Consider the following 20,628-nt stretch of genomic DNA (forward strand, 5'->3'; position numbering starts at 1 on the left):
GGGTTGTGGTGCTGCCTTGCCTCCCTTTCTGACCCATCAGAATGCTTTTCTGAAAGGTGCCCTATCTCTCTCCCATCCTTTCTAATTGGCTCACTGTTTTGTTTATTCTACTTATCACAAGTCAGATGGAAATTCCTGTTTTTACTGCAGATAATTGCTTTTTGGTGTGTACTGTCTTGGGTCCATTTGGCGGCTTACAGGTATTCGGGTTGGCTTTCCTCCTGTGTGGCTGGTTGCCCGCGTGTGCCAGGCACGGCGCTGGGCACCTTCCTTGTCTGGTTTGTCTTTGCCTGTGCATAGAGTGCCAGAAACAGCCAGACACCTGGGGGAGTGGCTCTGACAGGGCCTGCCCCTCTTTCTCTGGAAGGTGCTCACGTGACACCTGCTGCCACCAGGGAGAGGCATACCCAGCTTCCCTGGAAGTGCACCATGGGGATGAGACCTGTGGGGAAGGGTGGGGGTGACCGCATGGCGTCTGGGGTCCAGAGGGTATTCTGCTCTGGGGCTGGGACTTAGCCCTACAACCAGAGCCTCGGGGCCTTTTGGGAATTGGGGTGGGGTGGTGGTGCGGGAGCATACGGGCGGGATGGGCATGGGGTGGGGCTTCTCTAGGAGGCAGTGGTTCCATGGCCCTGTGCACCTAGAGGGGGTGTCATTGGGGCCGCCATGCTGGCCATCGGTCCCGAGCAGCCGGCTCCAGGCATAGACCTTGCACGAGCTCAGGGTCAGTCACTTGCGCTCTTCGCTGAACACTTGTTTCCCTAGCATCTCAACACAGCGGCACGTTTGTCAACTGCCTTTGCAGCTCACCTTGTCCCGGGCACGAGCTGTGCCTCTGCGTCCCTCACCACCCTCTCCCTGGTCCTTTCTCCTTGTTCCCGATCTCCACCCGCTCTTCTGGTCTGTGGCCTGTATTTCTCACACTCCCACGGCTTCACTCACCTCAGACTCTCCTTAAGGATTTGGTATCTTTTTGAGAAAAATTATTCTAGCGTACAGTCATGTAAGGTTATTTGTTTTAATGATTGAGCACACAATTATCAATAACTGTTTAAATATTGATCTCTTAGGAAAGCAGCTGCTAGTGCATCTACTTGAATTTGTGTTGGCGTCTACTTTGATTTGGACTGGCCTGCTGTTTTTCAGGAGCGTGCCCGTCGCTCCCCGTGGAGGTTGCTGGGTCCCTGCAGATGTGGGAAACCTCGTTCCTAAGATTTCCGTGTCTTTTCTGTTTCAGGTGCTCTCTGCCGTCTGCCATGCTTTCCAGGTAGGAGATGCGGGTTGTCCTGGCAGGTGCGTCTGTGCAGCTGGGAAGCAGAAGCCTCGTGTGAAGATGGAGAGATAAGACGTTGTCAGGCAGGCCTGTGCGACAGAGAGCCGTGCCCGCCCCGGCCAGGGAGCCCTGGTCCTGGACATGGATCGCAACCGAGAGGCCGAGGTGGAGCTGAGAAGGGGCCCGAGCCCCACCAGGGCAAGCAGGAGCCCCGAGGTGGACGGAGACAAGGCCATGAGCCACAGCTGCTGCATCTGTGGCAAGAGCTTTCCCTTCCAGAGCTCCCTGTCCCAGCACATGCGCAAGCACACGGGGGAGAAGCCCTACAAATGTCCCTACTGCGACCACAGGGCTTCCCAGAAGGGCAACCTGAAGATCCACATTCGCAGCCACCGCACCGGCACTCTGATCCAGGGCCACGAGCCAGAGGCTGGTGAGATGCGCGTGTCTGAGGGCCTGGACGGCTGCACCAGCCCCACCAAGAGCACTTCCGCCTGCAACAGGATCCTCAACGGGGCCACCCAGGTGGACAACAGCAAGATCCTGCTGAGGAGCAGCAAGAAGGAGGCCGAGGGGGCTGCCTGCACCGCAGAGGAGGGCAAGGCCACAGCCCAGTGTTCCTTCTGCAAGTGCAAGTTTGAGCGCAAGAAGGACCTGGAGCAGCACGTGCACCAGGCCCACAAGCCGTTCCGGTGCAGGCTGTGCAGCTACATGACGCTGAGGGAGGAGTCCCTGCTGAGCCACATCGAGAAGGACCACATCACTGCGCAGGTGCCCAGCGGGGCCGAGGCATACGTGGAGAACGGCAAGCCCGAGCTGACCCCCGGGGAGTTTCCCTGCGAGGTCTGCGGCCAGGCCTTCAGCCAGACCTGGTTCCTGAAGGCTCACATGAAGAAGCACAGAGGTTCCTTCGACCACGGCTGCCACATCTGTGGCCGAAGATTCAAAGAGCCGTGGTTCCTCAAAAACCACATGAAGGCGCACGGCCCCAAGACTGGGAGCAAGAACAAGCCCAAGAGCGAGCTGGACCCCATCGCCACCATCAACAACGTGGTGCAAGAGGAGATGATCGTGGCTGGCCTGTCCCTCTACGAAGTCTGCACCAAGTGTGGGAACCTGTTTACAAACCTGGACAGCTTGAATGCGCACAACGCCATCCACCGCAGGGTGGAAGCCGGCCGGACACGGGCCCCGGCCGGGGAGGGCGCGGTGCAGGGCAGCCCCCCGGACTCCCAGCAGCTCTTCCTCCAGTGCCTCAACCTGCAGCCTGCGGTGGCCAGCGCGCCTGCCCATGGGCCGGCGGGGCGGCGTGTGGCCGAGCTGGACCCGGTCAACAGCTACCAGGCCTGGCAGCTGGCCACGCGGGGCAAGGTGGCCGAGCCAGCTGAGTACCTCAAGTACGGGGCGTGGGACGAGGCACTGGCCGGGGACGTGGCCTTCGACAAGGAGCGGCGCGAGTACATCCTGGTGAGCCAGGAGAAGCGCAAGCGTGAGCCGGAGCCCGGCGCTCAGGGGCCCCCGCGCAAGCGGGCGGGTACGCCCGGGGACCCCATGCCTGGACCCTTGGACCCCAGGCCGGCTGCAAGGCCCAGCCGCCGTGCTGCCGCCCCTGCTGGCCATGGCAAGTCCTCCGAGTGCTTCGAGTGCGGCAAGATCTTCCGCACCTACCACCAGATGGTGCTGCACTCCCGGGTGCACCGCCGTGCGCGCCGAGACCGTGAGGGCCCCGGGGATCGCGGGCCCCGTGTGCGCTGTGGCTCGCTCAGCGAGGGTGACTCTGCCTCGCAGCCCAGCAGCCCGGGCTCGGCCTGTGGTGCCGCCGCTGACTCCCCAGGCTCGGGCCTGGCAGACGAGGCTGCGGAGGAGAGCGGAGAAGACAGTGCAGCTGACCCTGCACCAGGTGAGCGTGCGCCTGGGCAGCTGGGCTCGGAGAGTGAGGGCCAGAGGGCTCTGTGCCTGGGTGACCCGTGCCCAGGTAGTCCCGGCTCCGTAGCCCTGCACCCAGCTGGTCCCCTGTCTGGATAGCCCAGAGCCCAGGTATCCAGGTAACACAAGTCCAGGTAGCTCTGTGCCCGTGAGGCCTTCCTGAAGTATCCCTGAGCTCAGGGAGGTCCAGTGCCCAGGTAACACATGCCTGGATAGTCCAGGCTCAGGTGGCCCTCTGACCTGGTAGCCCTCAGCCCAGGAGATCCAGGCCCAGGTAGTCACGGCTCAGCCCTGCACCCTAGGGGCCTGGTTTCCAGACCCAGGCAGTCCCTGGGCCACGTAGCCTTGCACCCAGGTGGCCCTCTGCCTGTGTAGCCCTTGCCTGCGTCTCCCTGGCCCGGGTAGACCCTGCATCCAGGTAACCCTGTGCCTGGATAGCTCTTGCCTGGGTATTCCTGGCCCAGGTAGCCTTGCACCCAGGTAGCCCTACCCCCAGGTATTCGGTAGCCAGTATATACTTAGAGCTCAGGCTGGTGGGTGCAGACACAGGTGCCTGTCAGCTCTGCTTCAGGCTCCTTTCTTGCTAATTTGCCCGGATGTGTTTGTATTAACTAACACCTTTGACCTGTTGAATTCACAGTTTCTCTGGGGCATCAGTCATTTCTGAGCAAAGGACAGGTGATGGGACACCTCCAAGGCGTGCCCTTCTCTTCCTCCACAGGCCCAGAGCCTGCTCCCTCACCAGGCGGCACACGCACGCGTGTGCATGCACACTTGCCTCTGCTTACCTCCTTTGCACCAGACAGCCGAGTAAAAGACTAACTTCCAGTTGGTGTGCAGTTATAATTAATCTCCTCAGATTCAGATACCCTGTGGGTTTAGAGACGGCTCATTGGAACAGGTGACTCTCCGAATAGCAGCTATGTAAATATTTAAAGATGCTTGGCTAACTTTGTTTTCATTATTTTCCTACTTTTTATAAGTCTTAAGCATTTTGATATTTTATTCATTATTTTTTGTTTTGGGTAATTCTTTTTAGTAGAAGGTGATGTTTCAGTGACGGGACTTGTAACTTTTTCCGCATCACCGGGACTGTTTTTCTTTTCTCCCTGGAAACTGGTTCGTGGCTGTTGCTTTTACCTGAAAGGCCAGGGGTGTGGAAACCCAGGAGCTTCGGCAGGGCTCTTTGTGATCTGTAGTAAGGAAAATGACCCCAGCGCAGCCCTCCAAAGCAAAACACAGATCTGTGTCCTTTTTTCTTTATGAGGGGTTTAGCCAATTCTTTGAAACAAATGATATTGAGTCAGTAAAGGTGTGGAAGAAATTTGTTTCTCTAATCCTCTGTTGACCCCGCGCGTACACCTTGTAAGGGTCCATACAGATAGATGAGCAGTGACACATTATGCACTGACCCTTGTTTCCCATTTCATTTCTTACTCATTAACCTGGGGAAGGAGCAGGAGAACGTGCTGCTCTGAACATACACTGCTCCTTCTCTGAGCTCAAGATTCCTGTAACAGTTTATCGTCGTAAAACCTGGCAAACCCAACTGCGACCTTTGGTTGGCATTTTTGAAGATTAATTCTTGGTTTTTCTCTTTAAAAAGTTTTGGTAATTATAGATTTTACTGATCATATTCCAATAATACTGTTTTTGGAGCTCATTGGATAAAATGTTAGGTTAGAACTAAATCTTTTTTTCTTTTTTTTGAAGACAAATATTTTTAACATTTGGAAAAGCTCTTGAGCCTTTCCCTCATCTACGGCGATGGTGGTCAAATGATAATTAATTCAATAGTACTTTGAAAATGTTGGAAAGATCAAATAATTTTCACTAAATATTGGAATTTACTTTTTTTCATCTCAAATTCATTAAATTTGAGATTATCATTTACCTCCTAATGAGATTATATGTATTTTCTATATGTGATGTTTTTTTGGGAAACTTGATACATCAGATGTTTCTGTAACAAGTTCATGTATCCCAGTTGAGTTCAACAAGTGGACAGTAGAATCAACAGAATATTGTAGCTCATTGAGAGACCAGAAAAGGAAATTTATGTCATGACGATGGCATAAAGTGTTGAAGAACACTGTGGGTCTGCGTGGGTAGCTTTTGTGACTCTGTAGGGCAGAATCTTTCCTTCTAAAACCACAGACCTCGCAAGCTCAGCAGGCCTTTAATGGTCTAGGGTGGCAGTAAACCACTGCTTCATAGATGTTCTTTAAGGAGTGAGATGTGCATCATATGCATGTAATACTCACAGACACTCCCATTTGCAGGGTTTGGCTAAGGACTTTGGAAAAGCAAATGAGTATTTTGAATCCTCTGTTTCAATCTGCAGCGTGCCTTTACTGTTACTAAAAGATGAATTACGTCTTTACACATACAGGCAACTTAAAATTCTTACAGAACTCTGATGGGATGGCTGGCTAAGACTGTTAGAGGAAATATGTGGAGATTCATAAGAATGAATCTGGCTTCTGGTGGAAGCAAAGGTGACATTAGAATTCTGTCTTTGTGACCCTGCTTAGCAAGTCCCCATTGTGCCATAATTTTACCCCAAGATTTTTTGACATGTAGGAATGGATTTGAATGCTGCTTTTGGCTCTAGAGAAAGTTTGCATTATCAGATTAAAAGAAACTTTTTTTTTTCATGAAACATTCTTTGTTGAGTATTGTCATGTGCTTGTTTAGAGAGCTCTGTTACATTCCCTTTATTTCCACGGAAAACTGGGTCTCAGCAGCCCTCCTTACTGACCAAAAATGGGAGAAGAGCAACCTTGTGAATAAAAGTCAGTCAAATATAAAATACGTTACTGAGCTAGATTTCAGTCCCCCACTGAGAAGGTGACATAGCCCTGATAGAGAAATACACTTTTGGAGCTCACGAAGAAATGAAACCTTTTAATTAGGGAAGAGAGGAGCATTGAAAGGGCATGTAATTCAAGTTCACAAAAACGAGCATTTCCAAGCACAAAGCAAAGTCAGGGTGCTTCCAGGTCATCATGAGGACAAGGGAGTGTTATTTCACAATAAGCTGAAGCAGGATTCTGCTCAGAAAGCTTGTAGGTGATTTAGGAATGAGGGACCCCCGGTGAGCATGTCTTGAAGAGGTTGGTTCACAACCCTTGTGATTGTGAGAAGCACCTTTGGGTGGCCTACCTTTTCTCGGGCCATGAGAGGTGTGTCCACCTGCCCTGAGGCAAAACGCTGAAGACCCCATTCCCACCATTTATCTGCATATCATTTCTGCAAAGACTTATGTGACTACCTAGGTTTTGACCACTTCTTGTTACTCTCAACACTACTCTCATTTTAAATCCGTGTTCTATTGAGCCTGCCTCTCAGTACATCTTTGCATATTCAGTGTAACTTAACTGATGGTAAAATCACAAGTTTTAGTTGAAGTCCTGTGAAATTGCAAATATTTGTTTCTGACCCACAAAGATGTTAAGACTCTGCTCCACCGGATAGAGGAACAGGTTCTTAGAACAGGTGCCACAATATTACATGCAGTTTGGAGAATTAAGGAGAGAGTTTCCAGAACTGAACAATATCATCAGGGAATGGAAAGGCAATTGAAGGAAGAAACGGATTTCCTTCAGAAAGCATCCGTTTTCCCTGCTTGTCGCCCCCTCCAGGGCGACAGCCTTGTACTTCGCGGCTCATCTTGTTTCCATCCTAGTTGAAGAAAGGTCCCCCATCTCTTCACCAAGAAATGGTAGCTGAGCATGCGCCTTGAGGCAGAGCGGCGGTCAGCGGCAGTGCCAGGGCGGGTGAGGAGTGCCCACCGTGGTCGGGCAGCTGGTGCAAAGCTCCAGCAGCCCTTCCGCTTTCTGTTTCTTAGCGCACGGACAGTCATTTGGACGGCTCGGGAAGAACATGTTCTCAGACGTCTGCCCGTTGTAACAGGATTTTGGGTGAACCTAGCTAACAGAGGTCGATGTGGAACATGGGGTGTGCTGGGGAGGGGTATCTGTCCCAGGCTGGGCCTGCCGAGACAGGAGGCTTTTATTATCACTTCTCTTAGAGTTCTCTTCAGTGTAGATCTGGAGGGGTGCATCCAGAGCGCCGTGTCCTTGTTGTGCTTCTGGCCAGATCCGCTCGAGATGCTGCAGCCCCCGTGTTTCTGGTGGCACACAGATGGAGTGAGCAGGGGGCCCTGCAGCATTGGCCCTGGCCAGAGGCTAAGCATGAGCCAGCACATCAGGGGGGTGTGGATAAGGGCAGGGAGAAAGCGGGGTGGGGGACGGGAGCCCCAAGTGCAGATGGGAGATGCAGACATTTGGGTTTGCCTGGGGGAAGGAGAGCAAGCACATCTGGGGACAGTTCCATCCAAGCACCAAAGCCTTGCTGGACAGAGCCACGGTAGGTGCTCCTTCTGAGGGGGGCCCTGGGTGGTCGGGCGCCCTCTGTCACAGATGAGCTTGTGGAACTGATAACAGGAAACCCCAGGACCAGTTCTTGAGTCACCGGGCAGTTCGGTCAGGCTTGCTTTGTCCAGTTTCTCTGTCGCTCTGGCAACCTGGAGGTCACTGCCAGCAATATCTAATAAACGTCCACACACAGACTGATGCCCGTTCAGGAGGGGCCCCAGGGGCACACCCCGATGTTGGTGTCAGGTGCCAGGCCATACGCGCAAGATGCTCTCCGCCATGGCCGGTGCCAGGCCCTGTTTCCACCAGTGCCAGATAATTCCCGTCACCTTAGAGCCGGAGATTATGGAAGAGCAGGTCTGTTCCAGGTTCTGGAAGAGAACCCCAGAATGCCCAGCAGATCCAGCACCACGGGAGTGGAGGCAGTCCTGAATACTGGGGAATCTCAGAGTTGGAAACCCTCCTCTTAAGATCTTAGTATGAAAACGCAGTGAAGGTCTTTAAGAAAGCTGCTCAGATGTACTTGGCAGTCGAAAGCCGAACGCCCTCTGGTTTTAGCCTGCGTCTTAGCAACCAGAACCTGCTGTGCGTCTGTGCCGGTAACACATACACCTGTGGGGTGACTCTTCCCGTGGCACCTCAGCACCCTGCTATGCTTTCTGAATTTTTAGAGGACAATTGAATTACAATGAGAAGAGCATCTTTTAAGTATGTTTTCTTGTATTTTGATTCTTCAAACATTGGTATCTCTGCATAGCACGCAGGCTAATATTTGCTTGAGCAGGATGCCGCATTCCCTGAGCTCCCAGAATGAATTTATTATAGCACGAAAGGCTCAGAGTCTGGAGATTAGACTCTGGGGTTTTCTTCCTTTCACTGAGAGACACGTACGGATTATACGTACCCTGTACCGCACAACAAACACTGCACAGGCATTTGGGTTTGCTAGCATCATCCACACACTTGATTCGATCTCTCTCTCTCTCTCTTACTTTCTGACGCAAGGCAGGATCACAGGATTTTAGAACTGGAAGGGAGCAGGAGGTGTTGTCTGTCCCCATTTTATGAGGGCGGGGACTGGGGTGCCAGCAAGTATTCTAGTTTGCCGGAAGTGGTGTGGTGTATGAAGTGGGGGGCAGCACGGTTGGCAGATGCCAGGTAGCAAGTCACCTTTTGCACTGAGGCACAGCATGCTGCCCGCTCTTGATCTCCGCGAGGGTCCAGTCCCCCAGCGGCAGCGTGGGGCCGCGATGCCCCCGCTCATGGGCTGTCACTTCCGCACCCCTCTGGTGCCTGGCATGGGTTCGGCATCCTGTGGACATATCTTGTGTTGGTCCTAGACTTAGACCCGAGCTGGGGACCTCAGCGTCCAGTTTCCAGCCTAGGAAGGTGTCCCTGTGGTGTTCTGTCACCTGAGGCACAGGATGGCCTGGACCCCGTGGGGGGTCTGGATCCCCAGTCTGCATGGTGGCCCGCTCCGAGGGAGGGGTGAGGTGGAGGCTGCCCAGCTGCGTTCTGCAGAGGCCGAGCATCTGTCACACAGGAGCCTGCTCAGGGCGAACACTCAGTGGGCGTCCTGTACCAGCAAAATCAACCGTGTTCCCGCATTCTAATAAACAATGAACGCACTGTCTCTATAGAGAGTCTCACTTGATGTGTAACTGCTTTTCGACCTTTTCTGCCATCGCTTCACATCCTAAATTCTGTTGTTTCCGTCCTTGCCCTGATAGATGGAGTGTTTCTTGCTCTGCCAGAGGGATGATGCTGGCTGTGGTTTCTGGCTCCGTCCTGGGGTTTCGGCGTCACCTTTGCCATTTTGTCATGAAGAGGGGCTCTTGGTCTTCTCTAGTTCAGACTTGACCTTTTTCAAAGGGCTCCTTTTTGTGGATTTTATGCGTCGACAGGGGATAGAAGTCATTTTGGTTCTTCCGCCCTGGTCATGTGAGTTGTGGAGGTCCACGGGAAGGCGTGGATCGTGCCCCGCCTGGGAGCATCTACAGAGCAGGCCGCACTGAATTTTGCTTCTGGAAAATCAGCATTTGCTAGCTGCGGTGGGCTAGTTCCTGGTCAGCTCTGGAGGAGGGGTTCACCCGGTGGGTGGGGGGGCAGCACCTGCTGGTGTGGCGTCGCCCTGAAGACGTCGCCTGTCTCGGGGCCGTCCTAGGCACATGCCGGGCATCCCTGCTGCATCTACACACCTGCCGAGTGTATATCCTCTGCAGCCACCAGTCATGTGGCACCTGTCACTGCGTCCACTTCTTCACAGTTACCAGGTATTTGTTGGAAGCACAGGTCCCGCCAGGTGGCGAGTGGAAGTGTGCAGCTCCTTATGCAGGCCTTCTTGGACCACAGTCCCTGGTTGCACCTTCACTGCACCCCCACCCGCCCTCTTTGTGGCCTGATCGTGCCCTGGATCCTGGAAACTCCCCCCTGCCCCCTGGCCAGTGCCATCCTCCCTGCTGGGTCGCCCCAGAGCCTGTGCGTGGACTCCTGCTCCGTCCCGGGAACTTCTGCCCCGTTGCTGTCCCGTGCTGCTCGTCTTGTGCCAATGTCGCCCTTACCTCCCATGCCTGTCCCTGTTGTGATCGCATCGAGGGCAGGGTCTCCTTGTCCAGCCCGCCAGCCCTGCGGCATGCACGACTCCAGCCGTGCATGGAGGAGCAGGTGTGCCTCGGTTTGCAGTGAGCCACACTGAGAACTGTCTCCGTGGGGGAGGTTTTCCGGAGCGTGTGTTCACTGGCTTCTAGATGCCTGTGACCTGTGGTAGCGGCCTGGACTGACAGTGAAAGCTCGGGTGAGAGCAGATATTCACACAAACCTGTGCCTCGGGGTTTTGAACCGTGTGCACGCGGCCCAGCTCTGTGGCCTCTGGCATGGCAGGAGTTGGCTGCCTCTGCGGCCTTTCTGGCCAGCGTCAGGCTTGGGACTGGGACTTGGGAACGTTGCCTTGCTCAGGACTCTGGCCCTCCCGTCCCAGGCTGGTGGCCAGCGTCCTGGGTGTCGCTGCTGTGCAGGGGGAGCAGAAGCGGGTGGGCCTGTCTGGTTCCCAGCACCCGAGGACATGCAGCTCGTGGCCTGCCCCAGACCTGGCACAGCTCCTGGCCTGCGTCTTGGGAAGCAGGGACTGAGGTCACCGGGTGGTTCCTGCCTCCCTGCCTTGTGTCCCCAGCAGTTACTACCACTCAGCGCAGGTGGTGGGCACGGGCGCCCTCGGCCCAGCCCCTCCCGGGGCCATTCCGTGTGTGCAGGTGGCGCCTGGTCAAAACACCACTCACCCATGTGGCCCGGGACGGGCATGGCCCTCCTGTTCCCCCGTGGTTCCACCACGGAGCCATGGTTGTCTGGGAAGCCCGGGGGGAGGACGGCTCAGAGCCCGCAGTGGCCTTCCCTGCGGGGCCTGCGCTCTCCCCACCCCGCGGCCCCTGCTCTGTCGGCCTTCTCCTCGGCGGCCTGTGCGCGGGGGGCACACTGAGTTACTCAGTGAGTTTGGCCTCTCTTCGTTCAAGTATTTAGCCTTCATTTGGTAAGTGTTTTTGTTGTGTGCCCATCTCTCACACAGATTCGTAATGTTTCATTTATAAGTTTAGTTTTTCTTTTCTTTTGATGTTTCTTAATATCCTGTAGTGCTGGACCTAATCTGAGGCCAGTTCTTGGTGAAACCTTTGTAGGCTGCTGATAGGATCAGGATTTGCATACACAGTTTGCATAAGCCTTTGCGTGTTCAGACAGATTGCAGTTTTAGATGTATATTTTACTAGAATTAAAAAGTGAGGCGTGGTCTTCTCCAGATGAAGGTCAGAAGGTCACGGTTTCCTCCTTGGTCTTACCTGACTCTGCAGGAGGCTAGGGCAGCCCTGTCCATTTGCAGGATGCCTTGCCTCCTGTTTTATTTACCAAGACAGATGTTGATTTGAGACAAGCCGTTTGGGCTGACTGCAAGCTGCCAAATATGTTCTTGTAAAAGTGTGTCAGATCTGCGTCTTACTCCTATTCTTTCTTCTGGTTGCAGAATAATTACTTCCAACACCGTGAATAACCGGTTCCAAATGTACTGTGATCGTCCTTGTCATTCAGGGACCTCACTGGCTTTTGAGATCTCCCATTTAAAATGATCACTGAGTGGTACCCTCTGGGGAGTCGGCCAACTTACAGAGAATCTGGTGCGTGCCCGAATCTAGCTCTTGACACCTGCCGAAGGGCGTCAGCTTCCTCCCGGGCCACAAGATCAGGCTGTTCTGCGCATGAGTGTCCAGTGATGGATTCCGGGGCGCGAGCACCACGGGAATAGTTCGTTAATTGGATTGGACACCTGGAGAATGTTGTTTGCGACATTGAAATGATGACCATTTCCAGTTTTTACTTCTAGTTATCATAGTTCCTTTGATAGAAGACTCGTTTATAATGTTGCTGGTTTTTAAAACATTAATGACTGCACAGTTCATGGCATAGGACTTATACAAATGGTTTCGGTATTAAATTAGAAATTGATAGAAGTGGGGTGGATTGAACATTTCCGTTTTAAGGAGATATCAGGTACTGTGTTTTCAAAAATGACAAAGTACAGTAGGAGGGGTCCGAGAGGTTGAAAACAAGGTATAAACCCTTAAAAACTGTTTTTATCATAAACCTCCTTTATTGGTGGTGAAGTATCGGTGAGAGCCTCAAGAAGCAGTTCAGTGTGTCACCTACGGATGCCTTGCAAAGTTCCTGAATTTTAGTTGTTAAAGGAATTGCAAAGTTCTGACAGGAGATTTTTGGGAACTCTGAACATGAAGGTTCTGGACAGGTTGTGTGCAGGTGATAAGCCTACACACCACTTAGAAACAAATTCTTGATACTGTTTTGAAACCCAGTTACAAAAGGCATCATGCTTGCAAGTTAGTTATGAACAGGATAAAGTTGCTTTTGCAGAACTGCCTTGCGAGCTGGACAGCACTTGGCAGACCACTCACATCTTCTAAATAGCCCCTGTTCTGAACATTTCTTTTCTGTTCTAGGTCAGAATTAATTTTTCTTTTTTCTTCTCTTCCCTCCTCTCTTCTTCCTTCCTTCCTTCCTTCCTTCCTTCCTTCCTTCCTTTTCTCTCTTCCTCTCTTTCTCCCCCCTCCCCCATCTTGAGTGAAAGATCTTTTCCTCTGAAATTTAAGATTCCCACGAGGGGGCTTGCTGTGGACGTTTGCAGGCGTTTTCAGAGCTGTGCCACAGCTGTGAGGGGCAGAGCACATCTGGATGGTGACTTCCTGTCACCCACTGGTCCACCCCCCACCCACCCACATAGCTGGCCACCGGTTGTGGTCTCCCCCTTCCCGTTGAGCCCCTCTGCTCCACCCTTCCCTCCTCTTCCAGTCAGAAGGGTGAAGGGCAGTGTGGAGACAGGGCATCATGTAACACCGAATACCTAGCCCACAGGTAAGTCATGATGTTGGGGAGCAGTGGACCCTGGGGGTGTAGGTCTGATCTTGGAGATCTTGGAGAAACAGCTGTGCTTGCCTTTTCTCTGTCCCGAGGCCAGAGACAGAATCCCAGATGGTGGCCATTGGCCATAGAAACACCAGAATGGAGTGCCCGGTGAGCTGCCTCCTGGGAAAGCCCATCCCTCTGCCCTGGCTGCAGCGGGGACTTGTCACATCTCTGCTCCTTCTGGTGCCCTTGGGGGCAGAGGAGGGTCTTCCAGGGCAGGGTGAGGGCCCCTGGCCCCGGTTTCCTTCCCTTACTGCGCAACCCACACTCCCCAGGCTCTCCCTTCTCCCGAGGCTGCCTCCCTGGCCCCGCCTCCCTCACGGGCACAGCGGTGGGAGTTGGAGGAGCAAGGACATGGCGTGGGCCAGACCATACTAGGGCCGTGCTGCTCGTTTTAGAATTCTGTTCCGTCTTTCGAAAATCGATGGGTCTCTCATGGACACATGCTGATTGCAAATAATCCACCTTGTCTGAAAGCGCATGAATCAGAAACCATCTTCCTTGATTGCTCACCCTCGCCTGCCAGAGAGACTTTGACTTTGTCCCCTTCGGTCCTTCTAAATGTGTTTACGTATGTTAGGGTATATGCACGCATACGTGCATTTTTCTTGTTTGGATACCTAATTAGACTATCCTCTTTGTTCGGTTCTGAAACTTGCTCTTTCCATATAATGTCTTCGAAATCCTTCATGTCGATAAAGGTACCTGCTTCACTCTCGAACTGCCTAAAAGTGGAATATGATCATAATTTATTTGCCTGTTTATGGGCATTCAAGTTGCTTCATTACAGATAATGTTGCAGTAAAGCTGCTGCTAACGGGGATCATTGTGAATGCTAAGGAGGTTTTCGAGACGGATTTCTTTAAGTGAAATTGTTGGTTTGGGGGGGTTTGCACACGTTATATTTTAGATACTGCCAGGTAGGCTGTAATAATCCCCATGTCCACCAGCAGCTCATGAGCGTGACCATTGTCCCACACCTTCAATAATGCCAGGGATTATAAATTTTCCACACTTGCCTACCTGAAAGAAGAAACATGTTATTTATTTTTTTCGGCTTTATTTTCCATCTTTCTGGCTTCTGTGAGAGTGGGCATGTTTTCATGTTTGCTGGCCATTTGCATTTCTTGTGTGATTTACCTGTTCATGCACTTTGTCCATTTTTATAATGTGGCATTTGTTCTTTTCTTATTAATTAACAGGAACTCGGTACATCGTGGGAATGAATCTTGTTTGCTTTACTTTCTTCTCACTTTCTGTTTGAGTGTATGAAGTCTTCTATTATACAAGTTCTAAAATGTCAGAACTGTTCATTTTTTCCTTTATGGTTTTTATACATCACTTAGACATTCCCTGCCCTACTGTTAAAATATATTCGTTGAATAAAACGAGTTTGCTTTATTCCATGTGCTCATCACTCCACACTGCATGAATCCACATGGACCATTTGGTGGACCCTGTGAGGTGTTTTTAATTTTTTCCCATATTGCTATCCTGTTTTTCCAACATAATTTATCCAGTCATCAGTCTTTTTTCTACTGATCTGAAATAGCAACCTTACCATATATAGACATCCATGGGTCAGCTTCTTCACCTAAGCATTTAAAGGCTTGGTAAACCCAGCAGGTATAGGTGTTAGTCTTAAAATACAGATGCGGTATCTGAGGTTTAGACCTTCTCAAGATTGTACTGATAATCGTGTTGAAGCTAACATGTGAGTCCCGGGTCAGTGTTCATTCTGTTGCAGTGTTCAGGCGGGGAGGGAAGGCAGGGAAGAGGTTTCCAGGAGGGGGGGACGGGGATGCGCCCTGTGCATCCTTGAGCAGTACCTGGTCTCTCTTTGGCTCCTGGGCAGTCCTGACCAGCCTGACCTTCACCTTTGCAGCCAAGCTCTGCACCAGAGCCCTCCCAGCCACGGCATGGCCTCAAGCAGGGCTCAGGGGTGGTTATCTGTGCAGCTTGCCCAAGGAAGATGAAGGGCCATGGCTGGGTCCTGCAGGTGGACCCTTGCTTGCATGCATGGGACCTTCAGAGCCGCAGAGGATCCTGGAGGCCCCATCCCATTGCAGTCATTAACGGCGTCTCCTCCATTGCCTGTGGCTAGAGTCACTTTTGTCAGTGAGTTAATGAGACTGCATATAAATGAAAAATAATTTTTCTCTTTGTACATGATGTTTGTTTCCATCAGCATTTACACATTTTGGACCGTGTGGCTCACTCACATTGTGCTTCTTTTGAAGTAATTCATTCAGATAATGTGTTTCAGATAAGAACAAGTCAGAGTTTCCAGATTCAGTAAGTAAAAATAGAGGACACCCGTTCAATTTGGATTTGAGATAAGCCATGAGTGGTACTTTTTTAGTCTCTGTGTGTCCCGTGTAGTATTTGAGACATCCTTGTGCTAAAAATTACTTGTCATGTATCTGAAATTTGGGTTACCTGGATGCCCTGTGTTTCTCCTGGAGAGCGTCTCTGCGATAAATCTCTTTGGGCAGGATGCTATTTTCATGCATGCAGGAGATGTCTAGTCTCGTTCTCCAGCCTGCTGGTTGGCTGGTCCAAGCCTGTTTAGCAGCTGTTTGTTTACTACTAGATGGGGATGCTGGTTGCCTCACACCAGTGAGTGTTCCAGGAGTAATTAGCTGAGGAGGAGAAGGAGAGGACCCCGCAGTGGAGTTTGCTGTCTTTCAACAGTTTACACTTGTTGATGATTTAAGCACATGTATTAGCGCTCTTGAGGGTCAGAACAGTACTTGGCAGAAAATGGGATTCAGGAGCAAATAAAAATTAACCTTTGTCTTTTGGCTTGATTAAAAAAATAACAGCAGTTTCTGACAAACACAGTTGTGTCAAGTTTCTCGAATCAGAATGGTTTGCTGTATCTGAGTATAGCATGTGGTGGGAGGGGGCGCCAAGGGGTGGAGTTTCCTCCAGGGGTCCCATGCCCCAGCCTGCCTCTCTGGCACAGATGTCCCTCATCAGCCTGGAAAGTTCTGTCTTGTTTGGAATTCTGTAGGTGAAGTTTCGGTGCCGGGGCCCCCCCGGCACCCCTCGAGTTGGCACTGTTGGTGGGCAATGTCAGGATCCCTGGGGTGGTGTGGGGGCTGCAGGCTCTCCCTGGCTCTGGGGGGTCTTGGCGAACCCAGTGAGGGTTACGGTGTTCTTAAAAGACCCGAGCCCTAAACGGAAACTGAGGTCTCGTGTACGGGCCTCTCACATTAATTCAAAATAAAAAGAGACCCGAGAACCCTTTATTCAGATCGTGCGTGAGGCATAGAGGGATGCTTTGTGATCACAGTGGTCCGTGATCTCTAGGCTGTGATTTCCTCGAGTAATAGTAAGTGAGTGGTTCAGGATCGACTCTCTTGCCCCCAGAGTCGTATGAGGAAATCCGTGTGGTGTGGTTCATTTAGTGGACATATTTCCGACAGTTCTAAATTGATTTTGTCTGTGTATGATCTCTCCTTATTTAGATTTTTTTTTTCTTATTTAGGTTTTCTATCCTTATTTAGTTTTGGTTTAAGCAAATACTAAGTAAATATGTGCGGAAAAAGGGAAAATCCGTGGCAAATCACCATTCCCTTGGGGAGTGCTCGTCCCTTGTTGAACTGTGAAGAATGACTGACATTAGCTGTGGATTCCACAGCACAGAGGACGATGTCGCAGAAACTGTGGGCTCCTCCTCTGCCTCCAGCCTCATGGGATATGCAAAGAGATCTTAAGTTTATTTTAAGAGATGGGTCTGTCATTGACATAGAAAGTGCTGGAACCTGGTGTTCCTTTGAGATAAGGCCTTTTTGAGTCGGCGGCAGGTCCTCACTTCCCCTGAACGCCTTTCGGAGGTGAGCCTTATCGCCTGCCGGCATGTGTCTTGTCCGGTCCTGTTGCTCACAGGGCGTCTGAGGCCAGGTCCCGCCGGTGCGCACAGAGGACAGACTTTGCGTGCAGCAAAGGCCTCGCGCCGTATTTCTCTCCCCAGCGGTTGGTCTGGGCGACTTTTCTCTTTTGAGCTTATAAATAGCCTGCAGGTAGTTGTTTTCCTCTGGGGACTCATAGGCATCTCCTCCCTTGGAAAGGCCGCGTGGAAATGCTGTCGCGAGGGTCGTGTGGGGTCGATGGTGTCCCATCCGCGCTGCTTGCCGTCGGGATGGGGGCCCGCCGTCCTGAATATTCCCTGGACAGTCTTCCTGTGCTCACGGCGGGCGCAGGCTTTCCGTGCGGGCTCCAGGCAGCCAGATGATGCAGGATTTAGAGTTGTAGAAGTCAGTAGGATTTTGAGAGGACATCTTATCTTTCAGTAGGTAAAACTCCGCGAACCAATTACAGAAATGAATTATCATTGCTTTTTTTAAAAAGGTCCATACAGAGGAGAATCACTTTCATTGGTTTTTCTTATCTCTTCCAGTTCGTCGCTTGTCACGTAACACAGGCTGAGCTTTCTTTCTCGCCTTTACTGCCTACGCCTGAAACTCGTCCCTTCCTTGGCAGAGCTGGGAACGGGTCTCCTCTCTGCCCCCGGAGGTCGTCCCACTCACCCTCCTGGGCCCCTGGCCGTGCCTTCCACGTATCCGGCCTGTCTGCTGGGTGTCCCTGGTCCTGCGCCCCCCGGACACCTGGAGGCCCATGCTCCTGCGACCTTAGAACCGCCCCCGACTTGTTACTTTAATTCGAGGTCGTGCGTGCTTTAACCATTGCAGTGACTGACATGTCTGAATCCTGGGTTTCCAAGAAAAGCGGCTGCCCAGTCTCATATTCTCGTTGGGCTTGCTTCTGTGCGTTCTGCACAGTCTGAGGGCTGGACGGACCGTCGGGGCCCCTCGAGCCGCGCCGGGGAGTTGCAGGGACGCAGCCCCGCGGGGGAAAGCTCTAGGCGCGGCAGGGGCGGAGCTGTCTCCATCCGTCCCTCCGTCCCTCCGTCCCTCCGGGGGCAGCACTGCCTGAGCCTCCTTTTGGGTGTTTGCCGCGCATCTCCAGCTGACTCACTGAGTTAGTCTCACTAAGTTTAAGCAACGCCACCAAAGATTGATTCGGCTTTATTAGCATGGGCAGTAACCTGGCTGAATTTTGCTGGGATTTACTTTAAATTGCTCACGTAGTCTTAGCTTTACTTAAAATGACTGTAATAATCATCTATAGTCTGATGTATTAATCAGTTTTCATGATTAGAAAGGCCTTAAAATGGCCAAAGTTCTACAATTTGATCCGTGCATGACACAGAAAAGCCCCTGGTGACTTGGGGGCCAGACCCTTGTGTAACTAAGATCTGTGGAAATTTCTTCCCTATGGAAAAATCCTTTGTTCTTTTAAAATACATGTTCTGTACTTCTGTGCTTTTTGACGGTGAGTAAAATCAAAGAAATGTGAAGTGTTGCCCACATATAAACAGTACCTCATGCAGCCTCTAGTAGTCCTTTCTGTGCCCGTGAGAAAGCACGCTTGGGAAGTCTCGGCGGGCTCGTGTGAGGATGTTGCTCGCCTCTCCCTGCTCCATCTGGCTGGGGGCTGTGAACACACCAGCAGCTCAGAGTGTGGGCCCGGTGTGCCCAGCGCATCCTTCAGGCCAGCTCTCGAGCCGTGGGGCAGGTTCTTCCTGGGGCAGAGGTTTACCAGGGGCTCAGACTGGAGCCTGCCAGCCCAGGACAGTGCCCGGGGACACGTGCCCTGCTTCTTACACCCCGAAGCCGTGACTGAGGACAGGCCAGCTTGTCTCCATCGCCCACAGGCGCCTCTGATTTCCTACTTGGATGGGGGGATGGGCCGTCTGCACGGGGTGGCTGGGAGCCCAGCGGCTGGACCAGAGTTGTCCTGCTGGCATTTTTCTGTGGCCCCTCCTCTGTCTTTCAGGGCTGACGATGACCTGAATGTCACCTGAGGCTATGACTGCAGCTCCCTTTCCTGAACTTTTTTTAAAGATTTTATTTATTTATTTTAAAGAGAGAGCACGTTTGGTAGTGGGAGGAGCCTAGGGGGAGGGAGAGGGGGGAGGGGAGAGAATCTCAAGCAGACTCCTCGCCAAGCGCAGAGCCCAACTCTGGCTGATCTCACCACCCCGAGACCATGACCGGAGTCCAGACCAAGAGCCGGATGCTCATCTGACTGAGCCGCACAGGCACCCTTTCCCTGAACTGCTTCTGAATCACCCTCTCTTCTTACAAGTTTCTGCGTCCTTAGTTGGCCCTGAATGTGGGTGGTGCGCGGGAGGAGAGCAGGGTTGATGCGCATGCGTCGGGAAGGGGACGGGGAACTGTCAGACACTGTCCGTGTCCCGCAGCTCTGGTCGGCGACGATGGCTCACAGAATCTTGCCTCTTTGTTCTCTTCTGTTGGTCTCCTTTGGGAGTCCGCAGCATGCAGAACTTGTAGAACAAGCCTATGTGTTGACTGTTCTTACTGTTCTCAAAAGATTGCCGTCTGTGGAAGCGCGGTTACCCTGTGGTGCTTTTGTGCTGCAGGAACCTGTCTGTGGACTAGTCTGGGAACCTAACTGCAAGGTATAAAATTTTCCGATTAAGAAAACGCATTTTTATTTTTGAATAACTAGCTCATAAATGCTTTTTTAGGGAAAGGATGTAACACATTCAGGAGGTGTAACCACGTGAACGTTCTAAGGCGCGCAAAGGCTTGGGAGGCGCAGACTTTATAGGCTCAGGAACTGACTTTGTGGCCAGTTCTTCCGATCATCTGTCAGGTGCAGAATATGGTTGCAGGTATCCAGGGTTCTCCATGATGTGACACGAGCCTTGTGCCCCGCCCCCCCATTGAGTCCCCCCCAAGAGCGTGTCCTCACTTCAACTGAGAACTGCGCGTGACCCTGATTTGGCGGGTCGCGCTTCCTCCGGTGTCTGGCACTTTCCCGCTGTTCGTGGCTCAGCAGGCCACCTTTCTGGAACTCAGATGTGTGGTTTATGCAGCAGGGAGCGGGCCGACGCGGGAGGCTCCTGCGGGAGTGCCGTGGCTTCCGTGGGGTGCCGCCGGGAACACGCATCCCCAGCAGGCTTGCTTCAGCTCCAGCCCACCCAGGTGTCAGCAAGTGGGAGCAGGAAGAGTGACTGCTAAGGAGGGGAGGCTGAGGACATGCCGGGTCTGAGCAGATACCGGACGAGACCATCGCAGCCCCCGGAGCTGTGCCACGTGCCTGGGCCCCTGGTGGGGTTGACCTTCACCGACAACTCCCTTGTGCCCCGGGCCTTGCACCCAGCAGCGATGCCCTGGCATTCCGGTAAGGAACGGAGGTGAACAGGTCAGCGTTTATGAGATGATTAGTATTTTTATTGTGCATGTTCCCATGGGTATTATGTATAATTTAGTCATTGTGGAAGATGCAGATAAGGAAGAAGAAAGGGATCCCGCTACTCAGAGATGATTGGGCTTGATGTTTTGGTCTAGCTGTGCCTTTCTGGGCATATCCGTAGTCTGTGTTCTTCACGTACATTGAGCACGTTCGTATCTCCTGTGTCATGTGTTACACTCACACCTGCATGTGTCTGGAGAATGGTGGTTTTACAGACCTTTGTAAAACTTACTGCATTATGAGCTCCTGTGTACAGCCTAACATGCAGCTCTGGACACTTGACTCCCCAGGGTCTCAGAA

At 52.2% G+C, this 20,628-nt stretch overlaps 1 protein-coding gene across 13 annotated transcripts in view; it reads left to right on the forward strand.

Moving 5' to 3' along the window:
• Nucleotides 1-20,628, forward strand: part of ZNF516 (zinc finger protein 516) — a 116,240-nt gene that overhangs the window by 48,343 nt on the left and 47,269 nt on the right. For all 13 annotated transcript variants that reach the window (XM_025886410.2, XM_073898020.1, XM_025886409.2 and 10 more), the window contains one exon: nt 1,238-3,173. In XM_025886410.2, the coding sequence (XP_025742195.1) occupies nt 1,415-3,173 (1,759 nt within the window). In that variant the 5' untranslated portion in view covers nt 1,238-1,414. The remainder of the gene's footprint in view (nt 1-1,237; nt 3,174-20,628) is intronic.

This window comes from Callorhinus ursinus, unplaced genomic scaffold, assembly GCF_003265705.2.
Source record: "Callorhinus ursinus isolate GAN/ISIS: 27379988/994484 unplaced genomic scaffold, GSC_fseal_2.0 scaffold11, whole genome shotgun sequence".
NCBI lineage: Eukaryota > Metazoa > Chordata > Mammalia > Carnivora > Otariidae > Callorhinus > Callorhinus ursinus.